This window comes from Pleurodeles waltl, chromosome 10 (assembly GCF_031143425.1).
Source record: "Pleurodeles waltl isolate 20211129_DDA chromosome 10, aPleWal1.hap1.20221129, whole genome shotgun sequence".
In the NCBI taxonomy this organism is placed as follows: Eukaryota; Metazoa; Chordata; class Amphibia; order Caudata; family Salamandridae; genus Pleurodeles; species Pleurodeles waltl.
In genome coordinates this window covers 1,677,530-1,694,999 of record NC_090449.1, presented here as the reverse complement: position 1 = coordinate 1,694,999, position 17,470 = coordinate 1,677,530, and the positions used below count along the sequence as shown (strand labels likewise).

The window sequence follows — 17,470 nt, the reverse complement described above, 5'->3', positions numbered from 1 at the left end:
CCATCTGCACACAGCGCCATCTGCTCTCACCCCTACCCCAGTAACACACACTGCGCCATCTGCACACCGCGCCATCTGCTCCCACCCCTACCCCAGTAACACACACAGCGCCATCTGCTCTCACCCCTACCCCAGTAACACACACTGCGCCATCTGCACACAGCGCCATCTGCTCCCACCCCTACCCCAGTAACACACACTGCACCATCTGCACACAGCGCCATCTGCTCTCACGCCTACCCCAGTAACACACACTACATTTAAAACAAATAAATAAATAACCAAAGAGCCTTACCTGACTCAAAGCACTGTAAAGATGCCACAAATGTGGAACAGCAGGCAGGCAGGCGGGCAGCAGACGTGGAGCCGGTGACAGGAAGCAGACGACCAAAGCCCCATAAAAGTTAGCTGCAAGCGCTGACTTTTATGGGGCTTTGGCTTCCAGGATCGTCAGGGCAACGCCATAAACAATGGCCGCCGTATGTAAACATAGAGGAGGGCCGCGGGAGCATGCTCCTGCGGCCCTCTTCTATGTTTACATACTGCTGCCATTATGATGTGGCGTTTGGTGTGCGTCTCGCGGGCCGCCAAGCTAGGTCCGTGGGGCCGCTGGCGGCCCGCGGGCCGTACTTTGAGTACCGTTGGTCTAATGTATCTCCCGAATTATGAGCCCATCAGCTGGCGAGTCGGGTGGTGTGAGCCCCAAAGGAGGGGGCTCTTGATGGGGGCGCGTGCTGTGGGAACTATGTGCAGGAGGAGAAGGCTGAGTAGCAGAAGGAGTCCTTTTCTTTGTAGTCTTTTTTGAGGGTGGAGAGGAGTCAGCAGCCCCTTGAAAGATCTATTTCCTATTTAAAGGGGGGGAGGTGATGTTATAATCCATTCTGTTCCCTCTTGAATCTGAAGTCGGCGCTGACGAGCGTCCATAACTTCTAAAATTGGTTCCACCGGTAAACGGGTGGTTGTTGGACACTGTCCAAAATCCATGGAGGTCTTTATAAGATTTTCAGATCGAAAGTCTTTTGTATATAGGATATTTTCAAGCCAAAACTGTGGGTAGATGTTTTTTTTTTTGTTGGTGCCGAAGTGGTCGGTACTGAAGTGGTCAGCATCGAAGCACCATGTATCTTCGCTCGTGTCAAAGCTGAAGTGCAAGAGGTCAATGCCAAAGATTTCCCATTGGCATATTTGGTGCCGAGCCGGAAGGCAGGGCATCCAAATGAGTTTCTCGGCCCCGACGATGGCTGGAAGGCAGTGGCGGATCGGTGACCTCTTTTGATGTGGTTTTCACCGAGGGAGAAGGAGTCTTTTTACTCACGGTTTGCGCCGAATGCAACAGTTGACTCTCGATATCAGTCCGAACCTTGAATGGAGAAGGCCTCCTCCTGCTCCAACTCTTCTTGTGCGTTGCCGAAGATGTCCGGTGTATCGTCTGGAGTTTGAGACTCCATTTCCATCCAACGAGCTCTTTGATCTCTGAAGGTCTTCTTCGATCGAAAGGAACAGCACGCTCTGAAGGTCTGCTCGTTGTGGTTGGGTGAAAGACACAAATTACACACCTGGTGGTGGTCGGTGTGTGGAAATTTGGAGTGACATTGAGAGCAAAACCTAAATGGAGTTTGTTCCATTAGGGCTGCATAGTTCAATGTCACATGGTGGAGGTGGGCCAGAGAGGAGGCCACCTCGTCCTGAAGGGCTAAAAATTGATTCCGAGTATAAGTTGGAACCGAAGATAAAGTGTAGTAGAATACTCGATCGAAACAATACCGACGGTGATAGAAAGACGGAGAGAATACCATTTTGAATTGTGTTGAGCTGAGAACTCAGAGCGAGAGCACATGCCCGAACCCGAAAGGGAGACAAACAATCTAACAAAGGACTTGATGCCCATGCACAGTATTACAGAGAGGAGGAGTCACTCAAACCAGTGACTCGAAAAAGCTTTTTCAAAGAAAAACAAGTTGTACCACTCCGAACCCAACACTAGATGGCAAGCTTATGCACAGCATGTGTATCTACAGCTACACATGCAATCGAACACCCTTTTTCATATTATTTGCCTTTGTCCCGCCTTTAAAGCTGAACAAGTACACTGTCTTGAAGCAGTGTTAACAAGGGCCACTGGATATAAGTATCAGGAGGTGGTGAGATTTGGCCTTACTTAACAGTGGGTACTTACCACTGAACACAAGTCTATTCAAGTTTATTGAGGGCGCTCTCTCCTGCTAGATCCAAGTTAGAAGTCTCTGTTGTCAAGTGTTGGTGGTCACTTCATTCTCTGTGCTCCACAATCTCAAAGGGTATTTGTTCTTTTAACTCTCAATGCTTTGATGAGTATGCCAATGTGCTGGTCACTTGATGGGTTTAAATTCTTTGTGAGCTTTTACATTATTTTTTTTTCTTTTTATTGATTACAATTGGCTTTTGGTGTGTTGTACGAGTGTTAATGATATAGTCCCTCATTTCAACATTGATGGACGCCATTGCAGCAGCACTCCCGCAGGGTCTATTTGGAGATCCCCGCTGGGCCGGCAGGCGGAAACCTGGTTTCCGGCTGCCGGCTGCCGGCCCAGCAGGGATCTCGGCCGCAACACGGGAGCCGGCTCCAAATGGAGCCGGCGGTGTTGCAGCTGTGCGACGGGTGCAGTTGCACCCGTCGCGCTTTTTACTGTCTGCTATGCAGACAGTGAAAAGCTCCATGAGGCCGTGGCAGGGGGCCCACGACTCCCCTTTCCACCAGCCTTTTCATGGCTGTTCATACTGCCATGAAAAGGCTCGCGGGAGGGGGGACTCGTAATCCCCTGGGCAGCACTGCAAGCAGCGCTGCCCTGGGGGATTACAACCACCGGGACAAAAGTGGCGGGAAAAAGCCGGTCCCAGCGGTGCGACCGTGCCTGAGTTTGTACCACCAGCCTGTTGGCGGTACAAACTCCAAAACAGCCCTGGCGGTCTTTGACCGCCAGGGTTGTAATGAGGGGCATAGTCTTGTTGATGTTCTCTTACATGTCTGTCTGCCCACCTGTCCCTGGCCTGCTGGCTTCTGGGTCACCTTAAGCACTGTGCGGCAGATCCTGGGATAGGGTTGCTCCTCTTGAGGCTTGAAGACTCCAATTTTTAGATCTGGCCTCAGAGTGCAGATGTCACCAGGCGTGATGTCATCAACCTAAAAGGAGTTTTGCCGAGTACTACAGAGAGGGGCGCTGGCTCCGCCCACAGGAACACATGTTTTGATTGGGCTGATGCTGTGTGCATCAAACAGAAAAAAACTGCTTCTCCTCCATGCAGCGGTGATTATTTTGTTTATTAAACCAGCTTGCTGAACTTTCAGAGGCACACAGACATGGGATTGTAATGCTGTTTGTGTCTTAGATAACAAGATAATTGACAGTGTTTTTTTCTCTGGCCGAAGCAAAGGTGGGAGGAGGGCAGTTATGAGGAATGTATTGCAGCCCCAGCACCCTCCCTTCCATCATGAACATTCGACTTGATAGTGTAATTTTGTGTTTGAGAGCAGTATCTGATGCCCAGGTCTACACTAATCTACATGGAGTTTTAGCTCTGGCTTGACAGTACAAATGTCTCATGACCTTACGTGATCAACAAACAGAGCTTTCAGAGTACTAATGGAGATGAGTGTAGGCTCCACCCACATGTTGGCCCTCCAAGCACCTGCCTTGAAAGGCCGTGCTAGGTCTTGTGGAACTTGTGGTAAAATGAGACTTCACAGTGGGCATCCACACAAGGAGTGCATGTGTTGCCTTCACCCACTGCATAAGGCAAAGGACTGTAAACGTTTCTACAACGTCCACAGTGACTTAGCTATGCTGCTTCAGATACATTTAAATCTATTTTATTTCTCATTTTTTGTATTAAAAAATATATATAGGCAAACTCAGAGTTTCAGTGCCGTCCTGTGATCCATCTGAGATTCAATTACATCACTTGTTAACTCAGAGCTTCAGTAACATATAATGAACACTCAGAAATTCGGTCCCAGCTGTTGATCACTCAGTGAGTCAGTCACATCTCATGCCCACTCAGAGCTCAACCACATCTCATGACAACTCAGTGCTCCAATCACATTTCATGACAACTCAGTGCTCCAATCACATCCCATGGCCATTCAGAGTTTCCATCACATTGCATGACCACACAGCTGCACAAGTATCTGCACAAGAAAATACCCCTGTAGTTACCACCATTTCAGAACATTCGCCCAGTACACCTGAACAGAGCTATACACTGCAGGAAAGAAACAAATAATAAATTACTTACTTCAATTCCCTCCCGGGACGGGCCTGCAGCACTTTCTTACCACCAGCAGGTCACTGAACATAAGACTTCCCTTCTCCCTCCCTCCCAAGTCTGCAGCTCTCTCTTACCACCAGCAGGTCATCACTTCCCTTCTCCCCCCTCCCAGGTCTGCAGCCCTCTCTTACCACCAGCAGGTCACTAAACAGGGAGGCTTCCCTTCTCCCTCCCTGGTCTGCAGCTCTCTCTTACCACCAGCAGGTCATCACTTCCCTTCTCCCCCCTCCCAGGTCTGCGGGCCTCTCTTACCACCAGCAGGTCACTGAGTAGGAAGACTTCCCTTCTCCCTCCCTCCTGGGCCGGTCTGCAGCTCTCTCTTACCACCAGCAGGTCACTGAGCAGGAAGGCTTCCCTCCCCCTTCCCTTCCTCCCAGGTCTTCAGCTCTCTCTTACCACCAGCAGGTCATTGAGCAGGAAGACTTCCCTCTTCCCTCCCTCCTTTCCTCCCTCCCTTCCGGGTCTGCAGCTCCCTCTTACCACTAGCAGGTCATTGAACAGGAAGACTTCCCTTTGGTGCAGCCCAAGCCTCTGAGGTCGGTTTGGATCCGGAACTTCGTAAAGCTGACAACAGCACACCAGGCGCCGGTGTGGCAAAGAAAGTACCTGAAATACAACAAGAGCTGCTTCAGTAGAGGAAGATCAGAACCAGGCAGAGGATGTGCAAGAATTTCATAAAAGAAGGGGTCTGCATGTGCGTTGGGGACATCATGCAAGAGAAGAACACTGCTTGAAAGTGAGGTGACGGACAATGTAAGCTAGAGAAGAAAGGCTCAAGAAGGGAACGAGGAGCAAGAGAATAAACGGCATAAGAGAGGTGACCAAAGAAGGTGGACAAAAGTAAGAGCACAGAAACAGAGCAGAAGGAAGGAACAAAGAACACAAGAGTAGCAAAAATGGAAAGGAAATCAGAAATAGAAAGACACTGGAATGAAGAAAGAAGCCAGAAAGGAGAGAAGCAAGAAGGTTAAAGTAGGAGCAAGAAGGGAAAGAATCGAGGAGATTTAAGAGAAGAAACTGAGGAGAACAAAGAAGAGGAGAGTGGGCCAAGATGGGAGGACGTAAGGACAAGAAGAGACTGAGGAGAGGAATAGAAGACGAAAAAGAGAAGCACAAAAATGAAACAAGAGAGAAAAGAGAGAGTAGAGGAACAGAAGGTAGAGAAGACAGTCACAGGAAGACGCGAAGAAAGGAGCAAAAACAGAGACCAGTGCGGTGCAAATGGGGGAGAAGAGAGGAGCAGAAATGGGAGAGAGAAGGGACTGAAAACAGAAAGAGGGGAAGAAGAAAGTAGAGACGAGGTTGCAAAGGTTAAGAGAGAGAGAAGTAGGAATGGAGAGATGAAAAAAGTGGAAAGGGTAAAGAGAGGCACAAAGGGAGAAATCAGATGTAAAAACAGTAGAAGGATCCAGAAAGAATTTAAAGAGCAAGAAGCGGAGAAAGGAGAATCAGACGGCTGAGAGGAATAAGAGGAGAAGAGCGGTTGTAGACATTAGAGGAACAAAAAGGGAAAGAAGAGAGGATTTAGAAGCAAGAGCAGAGACGCCATCAAATAGTGTTCAGCAGCACTGGCACCTATCTGGGCCCACACCTCTTCTTTAAAGTGTTCTTCTCAAGTCCCCTTTGCAAAATGATATCTAACCTTATCCAGATGTCTATTATTTCAGAACTTCGTGATCCTACACAGCACGAGAGAGGTCATTAGATGTTACGCAGAGAAAAGGTTCACGGCACAGCCCAATGGATGCAAGATTGAAGGCCCATGTCTGCGGTTCTTTTGTCACAACCCACTTACAATCTGTAACTTCTCAAAAACAATCTAAAGTGACACTGCAAGATATTCATTGTAGTCAACTGTATGTAGCTCACCAAAGTAAAGTACTCAGGAATGACCATACTGCTCGTCTGACTTGCCGTAAAGCCGTCCATATCTAAAGAATATCTATCATGGCCAAATGCAATCTTAAGGTGTCCCAACTCCTCGCCCGGGCACTTCTACCGGACCCTCCTCCGACAGCAGGTGGTGAACATAAAACAAGCTTTACAAGATTCATTATGTGTTTTGAAAAATGATTGCAGAGCTCAGTAATTCCGATACGTTGACCCTTGACCTTGGATGTGTGGCTCTTCCTCATCAAACATACTTTTTCATCCGGGTACCCTACAGAGGAACTTATCCCATCACAGACAAATAATCCTGCACCGCCGGTGTCCTGACACACAACAGTGACCTTCAAGCTCAATACGAAAGGTACATAAAGTAATTATAGACACTATCCTCCCATGAAACTCATTAATTCCAGGCATCGGAAAAATATTCCAATGGAAGTGGCTCAACGTTAATACCTCTAATGGTTCTTTTACCCACTGATATGTTGCATGTTTATGCATTATTTTAGGTAAAATGTTAACATTGATACCTAAGAGCTTTAAATGACAAGGCATGAAGCTTAACCACGACCAACATTATGACAGCCGCAAGTTACCTAAGTTACCCCAACAGGCCACAATTCTTGAGACCTCTTTCCATGTAGCGGAGTGCTGCGACCCACAAAGAAGGCTTCCACCCACCTCTTACAGTCTAAACATAAACACACATGCAGAGACAGAGCTTGTCGCCAGGTTACAGTGGGGCACTAAAGGAAGACCACTTTGCCTGAAGATATTGATGGTGGAGCGTGAAGCTGATTGAGAGCGTGAGTAGATAAAGCCAGCCACCTCTTCAAACCGCATAAATGTGGTAACACCAAGCTGGATGAACCGAAGTAGCCTACGCATGGAACCAACAGCAATGTAGGCTCATATCAGATGCTGAGAGATGACAAATATGGTGAGTACAGACCTTAAACATACAAATGACCACCTGGGAACCACAAGAAATTGAGACTGTGGCCACAGGCTGAAATATCCCTGCTTATGTCATATACAGTAACTCCTTCCCCAGTCACACCTGGAGAGGAGACAGTCCTTGGGGAGTGAGCAGGAGGGGCACCTGCAGCTCAATATACGGAGATCTCAATCAAACCACAGGTCTGATCTCCCACCCCCACACATCTGCTGAATGGAGACCTTAGGGTCAGGAAGCAAGGTGCACCCAAAAAAAGCGATAGAGGCGGCCCTTCCTCTTACTGGCACAGACGGAGGAATAGAACTGACACTGACCTGCCATCATCAGAAGGTCTACACCGGAGGTTCCCATAATGGAGCAGACAAAACATTCCAGCTCTGGTGTAACTACATTGGCGAATAAGGCACACATCGTAATTAGGCACACTCAAGCGACTGTTGAGAAGGAATAGTTTCTACGGGGCGTGGGAGAAAGCTCTAACCATAATGACATGGGAGAACTCTCTGCAAAGACCTATGAAGCACACACAATCCAGACTCATCAGTAAGATGACTGAAAGGAAAACTAAAGGGGCTGATACAAACACGTTCTGCGAGGATAGAACCCTCTCCCTTTCTCTAACCCCCACAATGACAACGGAAACATGCAAAGCTGGTCTCACAAAAGGTGATCTCACGTCTTGTCCACAGACTTGTGAAGGCCTAAGTCAAAGGAAGGCTGACTGAAGCGATACCCTCAATTCAACAAGATGAGCACCAAATTGGCACAAGAGTGATGAACCAAGTGGGTGGTGCATAAGACGTAAACAACAGGAAGCTTGAATCACAGAGCAGGTTAGACGTCCTTGGCACCTAAGCAGAAAGATCAGAGCTGAAATGCAAGGCCTTTTCTAATCATGCAGAATGGTTCTTCTCTAATAAGGTGTAGATACCATGAGAATCCAAGCGCAACTCTCCCCTACAGTTTGGTACATGTAGGCTGATTGTTCTGGAAGATTTGTTACAACCCTCTTCAGCAGAAAGAAAGCTCCTCTAACCACTTAAAGAGGTTTTGAACAACAACGGCCTGCAGTTAAGATGGACTTTTCCATGTGCAGTGAACATACAGGTACAGAGCAAGGCTCAACAAGTGCTTACAATTCAAGAGAAATGAGGAAGGGGCTGCTGAGAGGAGAGTGAAATCCACTGATAGAATTGGAGCACCCCTACCAAGCAGCCAAAGGCTCAGGCATCACTCTGCGAAGCAAGGCCACTCCTGAGATTGAGAAGAGTAATGCACCGTCTATTGGTGCGTCCCCCTCGGAAAGGCATAAACTAGAAAAGAGCTGAAAGGAACACACAGGGCCTCAAACAAGAATCGAGGGAAAGACACGGTTGGGGTCAAGTGACTCATCAACAAGAGCAAAGGAGCTGGTGGAATTAAAACTGAGATCTGGACACCAAGACAAAGAAATGGCTTACGTCGAACAGGGCGCTTGGAGAAGAGATGGGATCGCTGGTCATAAGTGCGGGAATGTGGAATCTCTTCGTCTGGAGAAGGCTCTCACCATTGCTACAAACGTCTTCAGCAAGCAGTCCCGGGCAGGGATCACAGCTGGAGATTGTACTAATTCACAAGAGACCTTCTTGGAAGTTAAAACCATTAGAGGGCTGACTTGAACCCTGCCTTTTTATATTTATATCGGAATATGTTTTTCACTGTTGCTTAGCGATGTCTTTCCAGCATATTTAATTTTGGGATGAGGGCACCAAGCACTGGCACAGAAAGGCATAGATCTCATGAGCAGAACTGGAGCTGTATGGTCCCTTGCCACCCAGGTTGGCATTCAGGATAACACTGGACATGTTATCGAAGGACAGATAAGATCATCTGAGAACTGTAAACAAACCTAAATAATGGAGGAAATGGATAGATGCCACTATCAACAAGTGCAGGAGTGAGTGATGCAACCTGAGAAAAGAGCAGTTGCAACCAGGCACCTGCCTCTGGGTGTAAAACGTCTTATGATGCAGGGTACAAACCTTTGGATGTCCAGTCTCTAACATCTTCTGGTTGCACCACTGACACAAGAGAAGTGGACATACAAACACAGAAGGGAACGGGCACTAGATGGAGAAGTGATGATCGATGACTGGGTAATGCAGTGGATGGAAAAGCTATAAAATCAGCCTTTCAGTATCACAGGGAATTCTCCTTGAAAATTATGATGATGGAATGTACTTTACCACCTAGTTGATTGCACATCCTGTTTCCGGGGACATCGTATGAATGTTTGAGGGTATGCGGGAAGGGAAGCATGCTTCTCCATGTAAGGTTACTACAGGCAAAGAATCTAGACATGGCCAAAGTCTGGAGACAGAGCCTCAGCTAGCAGAGTTTCAACTCCTTGTGTCGTCTATGCTACACTGGTGACATCTCGACTACCAAATGTATGAAATACTTGCTCAGTGGGGCCAGTACTTATGCTATTTAGCTGGCCAAGGCTGGAAGCCGGAGTCAACTAAAGTACTACCTTTAAAAAAAAAAAAAAAAATAATGAAACACTGCTTGAGTTATGGAGAAGTGCAACTTCCTTTTATGGTCCAAGTGTACTGGGCTCTGGATCAAGGAGTGTAAGGTCATTTTTTAACTGGTTACGGTTGTTTTGTTGTTTTTAGATAAGAGGAAAACATGACTTAGTTTGTTAACAATATTTCTGATGAATACCTTCAACAGATTCTCCGCCTTATAAGTGTCCTCCAGGCGCCAGATTGGACCCAGAAATGTTTTCACTAGCAACAGCTTAACAGTGGCACCACGCAACTTCTCCCGTGGTAGGCCTCACTTGGTGAGTGACATCAAAGTATACAAGGCATCAATTAGTGTGCTGTCATCAGATCACCGTACTTTTTGCTCTCTCAATGGAGGCATGAGGGACAAATAGGGAAACATCCACAACATAACAGCTTATGATGTTTGTATATTCAAGGATCTCACTAATCTTGTTGCTAACGCACGGGAGAGGAGAAAGGAAGGATAATATTTGCACCAAAACTATTGCTGCCGAAGCTAAGTAACTTTTGCTTCAGGTGGATACAAACTGCCACAGATTTCTCACCTTGGAATGAGTCTCAAAGCAATACCCTCTAGGAGGCGGGATTGCGTAGTAGATTAACCAACAAAGTCTTGCCGCCCAACCCAGGCAAAGTGTCCATCGATGTGTGCTTTGGAAATAAGGTTTAGCCAAAGTATGCAAAGGGAACATTGTGACCATCCAGCAGAGTGGTGGCAACAGCAAAGGCCCTATTAGAGCGATCATGAATGCCCGCTGGGAGGATCTTTCTTGGCCACTGTACAGCAAATCTTAATGCAAACGATAACACCATAGATTGGCTTGTTTGCTGACTGCTTTATTTTCAAGAGTGCACCGCTGTTACCAGCATCCCATCTGGAGTCAGTGCCCAAGGCTATGACGAATGGGTGGGACATGTGGTCCCGCTGAAGCAAGGAGCGCCGGTGGGCTGTCGCAGTCTTTGCGCCTACTGACCTCAACACGGCCAGCCTGCCGGTGTAACCCTGTCTGCCATTTTTGTCCCTGGGGCATTTCACATGGGAGATATCCTCAGGGTCTCCGTTCCCAGGCAATCTTTCTTCCCAGAATCCGGGGATGAGGTCTACGGGATAGTATATACTGAACAAAAAAAGATGGCTACCTCTATATTAAAGTCAATGGGCGTGCCCCAATTCAGATACCACTTCTGGTAGAAAAGATGTGTAAGTGCAAAGAACCAGCTTAACTGGGCAGAATACAGTAAATGGTGATCGAAGAGAGTGGGTCTAAAGTTCACCAACTCTAAGGGCTTAGGTCATTTCTGCCAAGAAGACAGTTTTCAGAATCAGACCTCGAACCCGGCTCGAATAGGAATATTCTGAGGGAAATCAGTACAAGATTCAGATCTACTGAGGAGCAATGAGCGTAGTGGGAAGTAAAAAGAGAGAAAACCCTTCGGAAAACATGATATTGATGGTTACTTAAAGAAGGGATGATGGTCAGGAAGACACATATAGGCAAAGCCACCCACAGAAGACACTGCTTCTGGCCAGATTGAAAGAGGTTTACACCTTCGAATGCACATCTCAGGACAGACTTATTCCAGCATCCTGCATAAGTAGGTTTTTGTGTGGAGCCAAGATGAAGGCTGCAACTTTAGATGGGAAAGAAAACAACTCTAACTGGCATTGCTCAATCTGTGCGTGTGCAGCCACAGCACTTGAGGACTGGTGTGGGGAGTCGACTTTCCTCCTGTGAAATTCAGTACAACGCTGTGGAACTGCTGGATACTTTTTTCAGCAGGTCCCATTGAGGTGCTGTAAGAAAAGTTTTCAGGAGTTTCCAAACTTTCTTCTAATGCCCAAACAACCACAAGAGTACACTTGTAAGGCCCCTCAGCACCTCAATGGAAGGCACTTATGGACTCTCATGGTGTCGGGCAGAGGCCCACAGCAACGTGTAGTCCAGGTATCACTGATCAGCTGGTTACTTCAGGGACAAGGAGGCGTGTAGCATGTTGTGATCCAGTAGCCACATAACGCATCAGACAGCTGACTCTTGTAGTTCATTCCTTTGCCCTGGGTACAAGAGAAAGCAGGTCCAGTCCTCCAGCACAACTCGCAGGTCACAGCAGCAGGTCCATTCATCTTATGATCTTCTGCTGGTCCAGACGGTGCTCTGAGGAGGGTGACTTGGGATGCCACATTTATGGTTGGCACTAGCTATTGGTGGGTGTCACTCCTCGTGGGCACTTCCTAACCAATGGGGTAACTATGGACCTACTCTACCTACTTCTTCAATAGCTCCTGTTTGCTTTCATGCAAACAGCCCCATAATGCAATGTGTCAGAGCAACTGCAAGATTGCCAAATTCTTCAGTCACACTTGACTTGGGCTTGAGAATAGAGGGTGTGTAGGGGAGCGTACTATGGAAATTCCTTGTGTTCACCCTTCTCTAACACTAAAATCCAGTTTGCAGCAGGATCCTTCGGGAACCAGAATTGTGATCTGGTCCCGTTTGATCCCTTTCTAAGGTGCAGAAGTTCTGCCTATGACCCACAAAGGTCCTCCAGGCAAGATGTGACACTGTTGTGTCAACAGGCAGGGCAACAGCTGCCACCCTGATGTCCAGCTGAGCTCAGGTGGTCTACTGTGTGGCCCATTAAAATGCTAACTACAGTCTGGACAGGTGCTGAAGAGGTAAGGCAAATTAGCCCCAGGAAGCTTCAGGCAGGGTAAGGTAACTTTCTAAAAGTGACTTTTTCTTAATACTTATAAAGAAAATCAGACTATCACTGGATATAGCTTTTGGGGCCTTGTCACTATAGGGACATGATGACATGAATTTTCTACATGTCTCACTTGTAAATATCAGGCACCCTACCATGTGGACAGCAAGGTCTACAAAGGGGTGACTTATTATTATTTAAAAGGGCTCTATTTGCCTTTCAAAAAAGATTGTTTTTATAGGTCACACTGAAGGTTTCACACTGCAGGGGTCAGACTACTATGGTAGGCCTAAAGCCATGTTTTGTAGTCCCACTCTGTGGATGGCACAATAGGAGCTGCAGTTCACAGGTGGCATTTTACTTCCAGGCCCTGGATGCATTTACTACAGCAGGCACTGGGGACTTATAGCCAGGATAAGTGTGTCAATTAGCAATAAACCATTTAACCATGTGAAAGGGAAAGCACAGGCACTTTACTCCTGGTTAGCAAAGGTGAAGTGCACCGAGGTCTAAAGCCAGCAAAAAAAAGGGTCCAGAAAGACAAACAATCTGGGATGACTGTGCAGAAAAACTAGATTTTCTACAGTTCTAGGGCAGGGTCCGCCTTCTCACCAAACAGACGGAACTGTCAAAAGCCACATGCAAGAGTGATGCCTACACGTCTCCAGAGAAGCCTGTGGATCTCTTCCATGCCTGATGCTGAAGCACTACACTAGTGCCAACTGCTCTGCTCAAGCAGTTGGTTGTGTCCAATTCGGATTGTATGACGTGTTCGGACACATCCTGACCATCCCAGACGGTTTGAGCTAGGAAGGCCCGAAAATTCTTCAGAGACGCTGGCAAGATATTGCTAATCATGACCCAGAGTGAGTGGGAATATCGTTCTAGTAAACAGCTGGCACTGACTGACTGCAAGGCTAGGCTTGCAGATGAACTCTGTCTGGGGTGGGTGGGTGCTTGGGGTAGTTATAGGGAAAGATTTGGGGTTTACCCATCTGATGGAAGGTTGAACTACCAGACTTACTTAGGCAAAGTGTAGAGAATCGATGAGAAAGAAGTGGAATTGTGCTCCGGACACAAGATATGAAGGAGCACAAAGAAAGGATCTTGACGTCAACCACGGAGGCAGTTCTCAAATGTGCCTCCATTTGTCACTCCTGGAGCGTAATTAAGTCAACACACAGATGCACTTTTTAAATCTTCCATTTCCAGTTAGGGGTGTGGGGATATCCTAAAGGTGAGCAATCTGGGGTTAGAAGTAACCATCAGGAAGAAAAAAACAACCTTTTCTATCAATACACTTAAGATCTGGAACAACGACCCTGTATCAATAAGGACTGTCCAACCCCCTCCTCCAATTAATGCATTAACTGTACACAAACTAGTTACCTCTCCTATCTCTTGTTGACTTTATGCTTGCCTTTGACCTGTTCAGCAGTGTGCTGCCTGTTTGTTTGGTCTGTGCTACAGAAATGCAACATACAAGCATATATAATAGGAGACTCGGAACACAAGCTCCCATACTGAGGGATTGCTCCGTTGATTAAGAGGCAAAGAAACCACAGGAAACTTTTAAGATATTAAATTAATTCACTTGTCATAGGCAAGTAACCCAAGAGATAGAACCCTCCCCAACCCTGTACAATAAACTCAGCACCGGTTTCAGTGAGAAAATAAACCAATTAAAGATAGCATTCCAACCACCCTTCTGCCTCAACAACCTGGGGAGGATGTGGACTGCGGTGACATTAATTCACGCTCCTTGGCTCAGTTTCCCCAGCTGCAGCATCACACTCTTAGTTCTCTCCTGCATAAGGTGAAAAATGGCTTCACGCTGGATCCCTGGAAACTCTCTCTGTCATAACGGCCAACCCTGTGTTAGACCTTTTGAATAAGTGCCTCCCTCAGGGCATTGTCCGATACGTTTAAAGCTGCTGTGCTCTTGCTAAAGAAGCCAAGTAAACGATCCTCAGCTGCAGTAAGGGGTTATCAGTCCATTGTGTGAGGGCAGGCCTCTAGTCTTTGAGATGTGTCAGGCCCTCCACCCTTCCAGCCCAGGAAGACCCTTTCAGTATGCAGATGAGTGCAGGTGTGACTGAGTGTCCTGTGTTTGTGGGTATCCGGGTGAAATGCACAAGGGAGCTGTCAAGCAGCCCACCCAGACGTGGTTTGGAGAAAGGCTGTAAGGTACAGATGGATTTTAAGTGCAGAGAAATGCTCACTTTCTAAAAGTAGCATTTCTAAAATAGTAATACAAAACCCAACCTCACCAGTCACAAGGATTTTGTATTACCATTCTGGCCATACTAAATATGGTTACCCCTTTCTGATCAGAATCTACCACTCAAACAGTATATGAGGGTAGCTCTAATGCTAGCCTATGAAAAGAGCAGACCTCGCAGTAGTGGAAACGAATGTACGAGTTTTACACTACCAGGACATATAAACCACACATGTACATGTCCTGCCTTTTACCTACATAGCACCCTACTCTATGGGATACCCAGGGCCTAGCTTACGGTGATATATATGTAGTAAAAGGGGAGTTTAAGGCTTGGCAAGAACCTTTAAATGCAAGTCGAAGTGGCAGTGAAACAGCACACACAGGCCTTGCAATGGCTGGCAAGAGACATGGTGAAGGGGCTACTTATGTGGGTGGCACAGTCAGTGCTGCAGGCCCAATAGTAACTAGTAGCATTTAATTTACAGGCCCTAGGGACTTACAAGTAAATCAAATATGCCAATTGGAAATGAACCAATGTTACCATGTTTAAGGGAGAGAGCGTAGTCTCTTCAGCACTAGTTAGCAGTGGTGAAGTGCGCAGAGTCCGAAAACCAGCAAAAACAGTGTCAGAAAAGTGGAGGGAGGCAGGCCCAAAGTTGGGGGATGACCACCCTTCGGCTGTCAGGTCTAACGGTGTACATCTGTCCACTGATCTCAGCCCTGGCTAGTCGTGGTTGTAGATTCTACAACTATGTTAATGACTCTCAGCTCATCTTCCAGCTTGAGGGTACGGCCCAAACGCACAGGAATTTCAATCTACCCTGAAGTTCATTTGGAACTGGTTGGGCACTAACTCCCTCGAGCTAAAGCCCGATAAGACTGCTGGTTCTTCTCATTCACAGGACAGGTCTCCCGGCAACACCTACCGCCCTCTGAGCTCAGTGCCCCTCCTGTCCCAGTAGACATTGGTAAGAGCATGGGCATCGTGGTAGACAATCACCGGTGAATGGTCCCCTAAATCAAGCCAGTTATGGTGAAGTGCTTTGGCCACTTGAAATCCATTAGGAAGGTCGCTCATCTTCTATCATCGGTGGCTTTGAAAACAGCTATTGCAGTGGTAATTGTGTCCTGCTTGGACAATGCAAACTCCCTATATCTGGGTCTCCAGCCAACACCTTCACACAAATTACAATTCATTCAAAATACGGCAGTCAGAATAATCTGTAAACTGGATAGACTTGTGCATTATCTCTCCTGCCTTAATGAAGCTTTACTGGCTCCCCATCACACAGAGAGCTCTTTTTAAAATGACTTCCATTTATTCACAAATCCATTTAGGAGCAGGCTCCAGTCTTTGTAGAAAGCATGATTAAGGGATATGTTCTTACTTGAGCTCTCAGATCCTCTCAGGCCAACCTGAGTTCAAGGGACAGAGAGCAGGGGCAGGAGCTTCTCTATCCCGGACCCGATCTGCCGGCACTCTCTCCCTTCCTCTGCCAGGCTGGAGCCTGACTTCCTGAGGTTCAGGGAACTTTTGAAGGCCTGGCTGTTTAAGCGAGCTTTGGATTAGCCTGGGCCCTCTCTCCTTTCTCGCCAGGTTATCACAGAGTCAAGAAGTCCTTGAGTGGACAGGAGTGCTACACGTTTTCAGAACATAACATAGAAGATAAACTAGCATATAAATAACAAAGCATAGCATAGGTGGTGGTGGTGTCAGGCAGAGTGATGTACTCTGCAAGGAGGAAGGCCTTCAAGTCGCAGCACTCACAGCTCCATCACATTCATGTGCTGACACTGCTCCAATGTAGACCAAACAGCCCAACCCTCGATGTTGTTTAGAAGACCCGAGACCACTGAGGAGGCGTCCATGGCAATGGGAGTCTGCACCTGCGCAGAAATGAAAGAAGTAGGCACAAACCGACTGGAGCAATTTGTCCCCTACTGTCGCTCCGGGAGCAATGATTAGAAGATCTCACCCGAGGAGTGAGGCTTCCAGGGGCGTTTCAGCCACTGCTATCTCAGACTCACCTGAAGGGTGCTCATACAGCATCTGCATGCAAGGCCAACAGGATATCCAAGGCCGTAAGACCCAGGTGACGGTCACGGTCAATTTTACCAACTCCCGTAGGGCACGGATAGAGTGGTCGAGTAGGCTTTTGGCATTAGCTGTGCAGAGGAGAAAACTGCCAGAGTCAGATGCTTAGAGTGGACTGTGTGGAGGAGGCATGGGAAATGCATTTGGATTTAATTTATTAGAGGAGGCTTGGACCACTAGACTCTCTAGTGAGGTGTGTGACAATAGCAATTTCTGCTCACAAGGGGCATGCCTGTGCCGTCTAGAGATTTGCCATTGGACTGCCGGGCCCACCCCTCCCCCAAAAGGGTGAGATAACCTTCCGGAGTTCGAAGTAGGACAGTGTATGGATTCTGATGCATTGTACTAGTGATATGTGTGTATTAACAGAACACCTTATCCTGATCTTCCATTCGGAGAGGTGAGAGGGCACGTGAATCTACAGCACTGCAAGCTGCAAACCGATTGTTACAGGTAAGAAAAAGTTCCTTACCTCTATCTACAGTTCTGCAGCATAGGTATCTTTCGTAGACTTACGTGCTTCAATTATCTGTCGGTCACGATGCAAAGCCCAGACAGTCAGTGTTAAACATAGTAGTTTTTCAGTAAATCAACAGACATTGAAAGTAAAGGACAAATCTTCATACACTACCCTCAGTGCATCCAGTTCACACTGTGACCCGAAGTCCAGCCAATCAGGTGTTGGAGTGTCAGGCCCCAACCCTCCGCAGAGGCTCAGATCGCCAGATTTTCTACCGACC

At 47.2% G+C, this 17,470-nt stretch overlaps 1 protein-coding gene across 4 annotated transcripts in view; it reads right to left on the bottom strand.

Annotated features, from left to right (window-relative positions):
- IQSEC2 (IQ motif and Sec7 domain ArfGEF 2) overlaps positions 1-17,470 on the bottom strand; it is a 269,869-nt gene that overhangs the window by 34,614 nt on the left and 217,785 nt on the right. For all 4 annotated transcript variants that reach the window (XM_069209291.1, XM_069209293.1, XM_069209295.1 and 1 more), the window contains one exon: positions 4,786-4,911. In XM_069209291.1, coding sequence (XP_069065392.1) covers positions 4,786-4,911 — 126 coding nt within the window. The remainder of the gene's footprint in view (positions 1-4,785; positions 4,912-17,470) is intronic.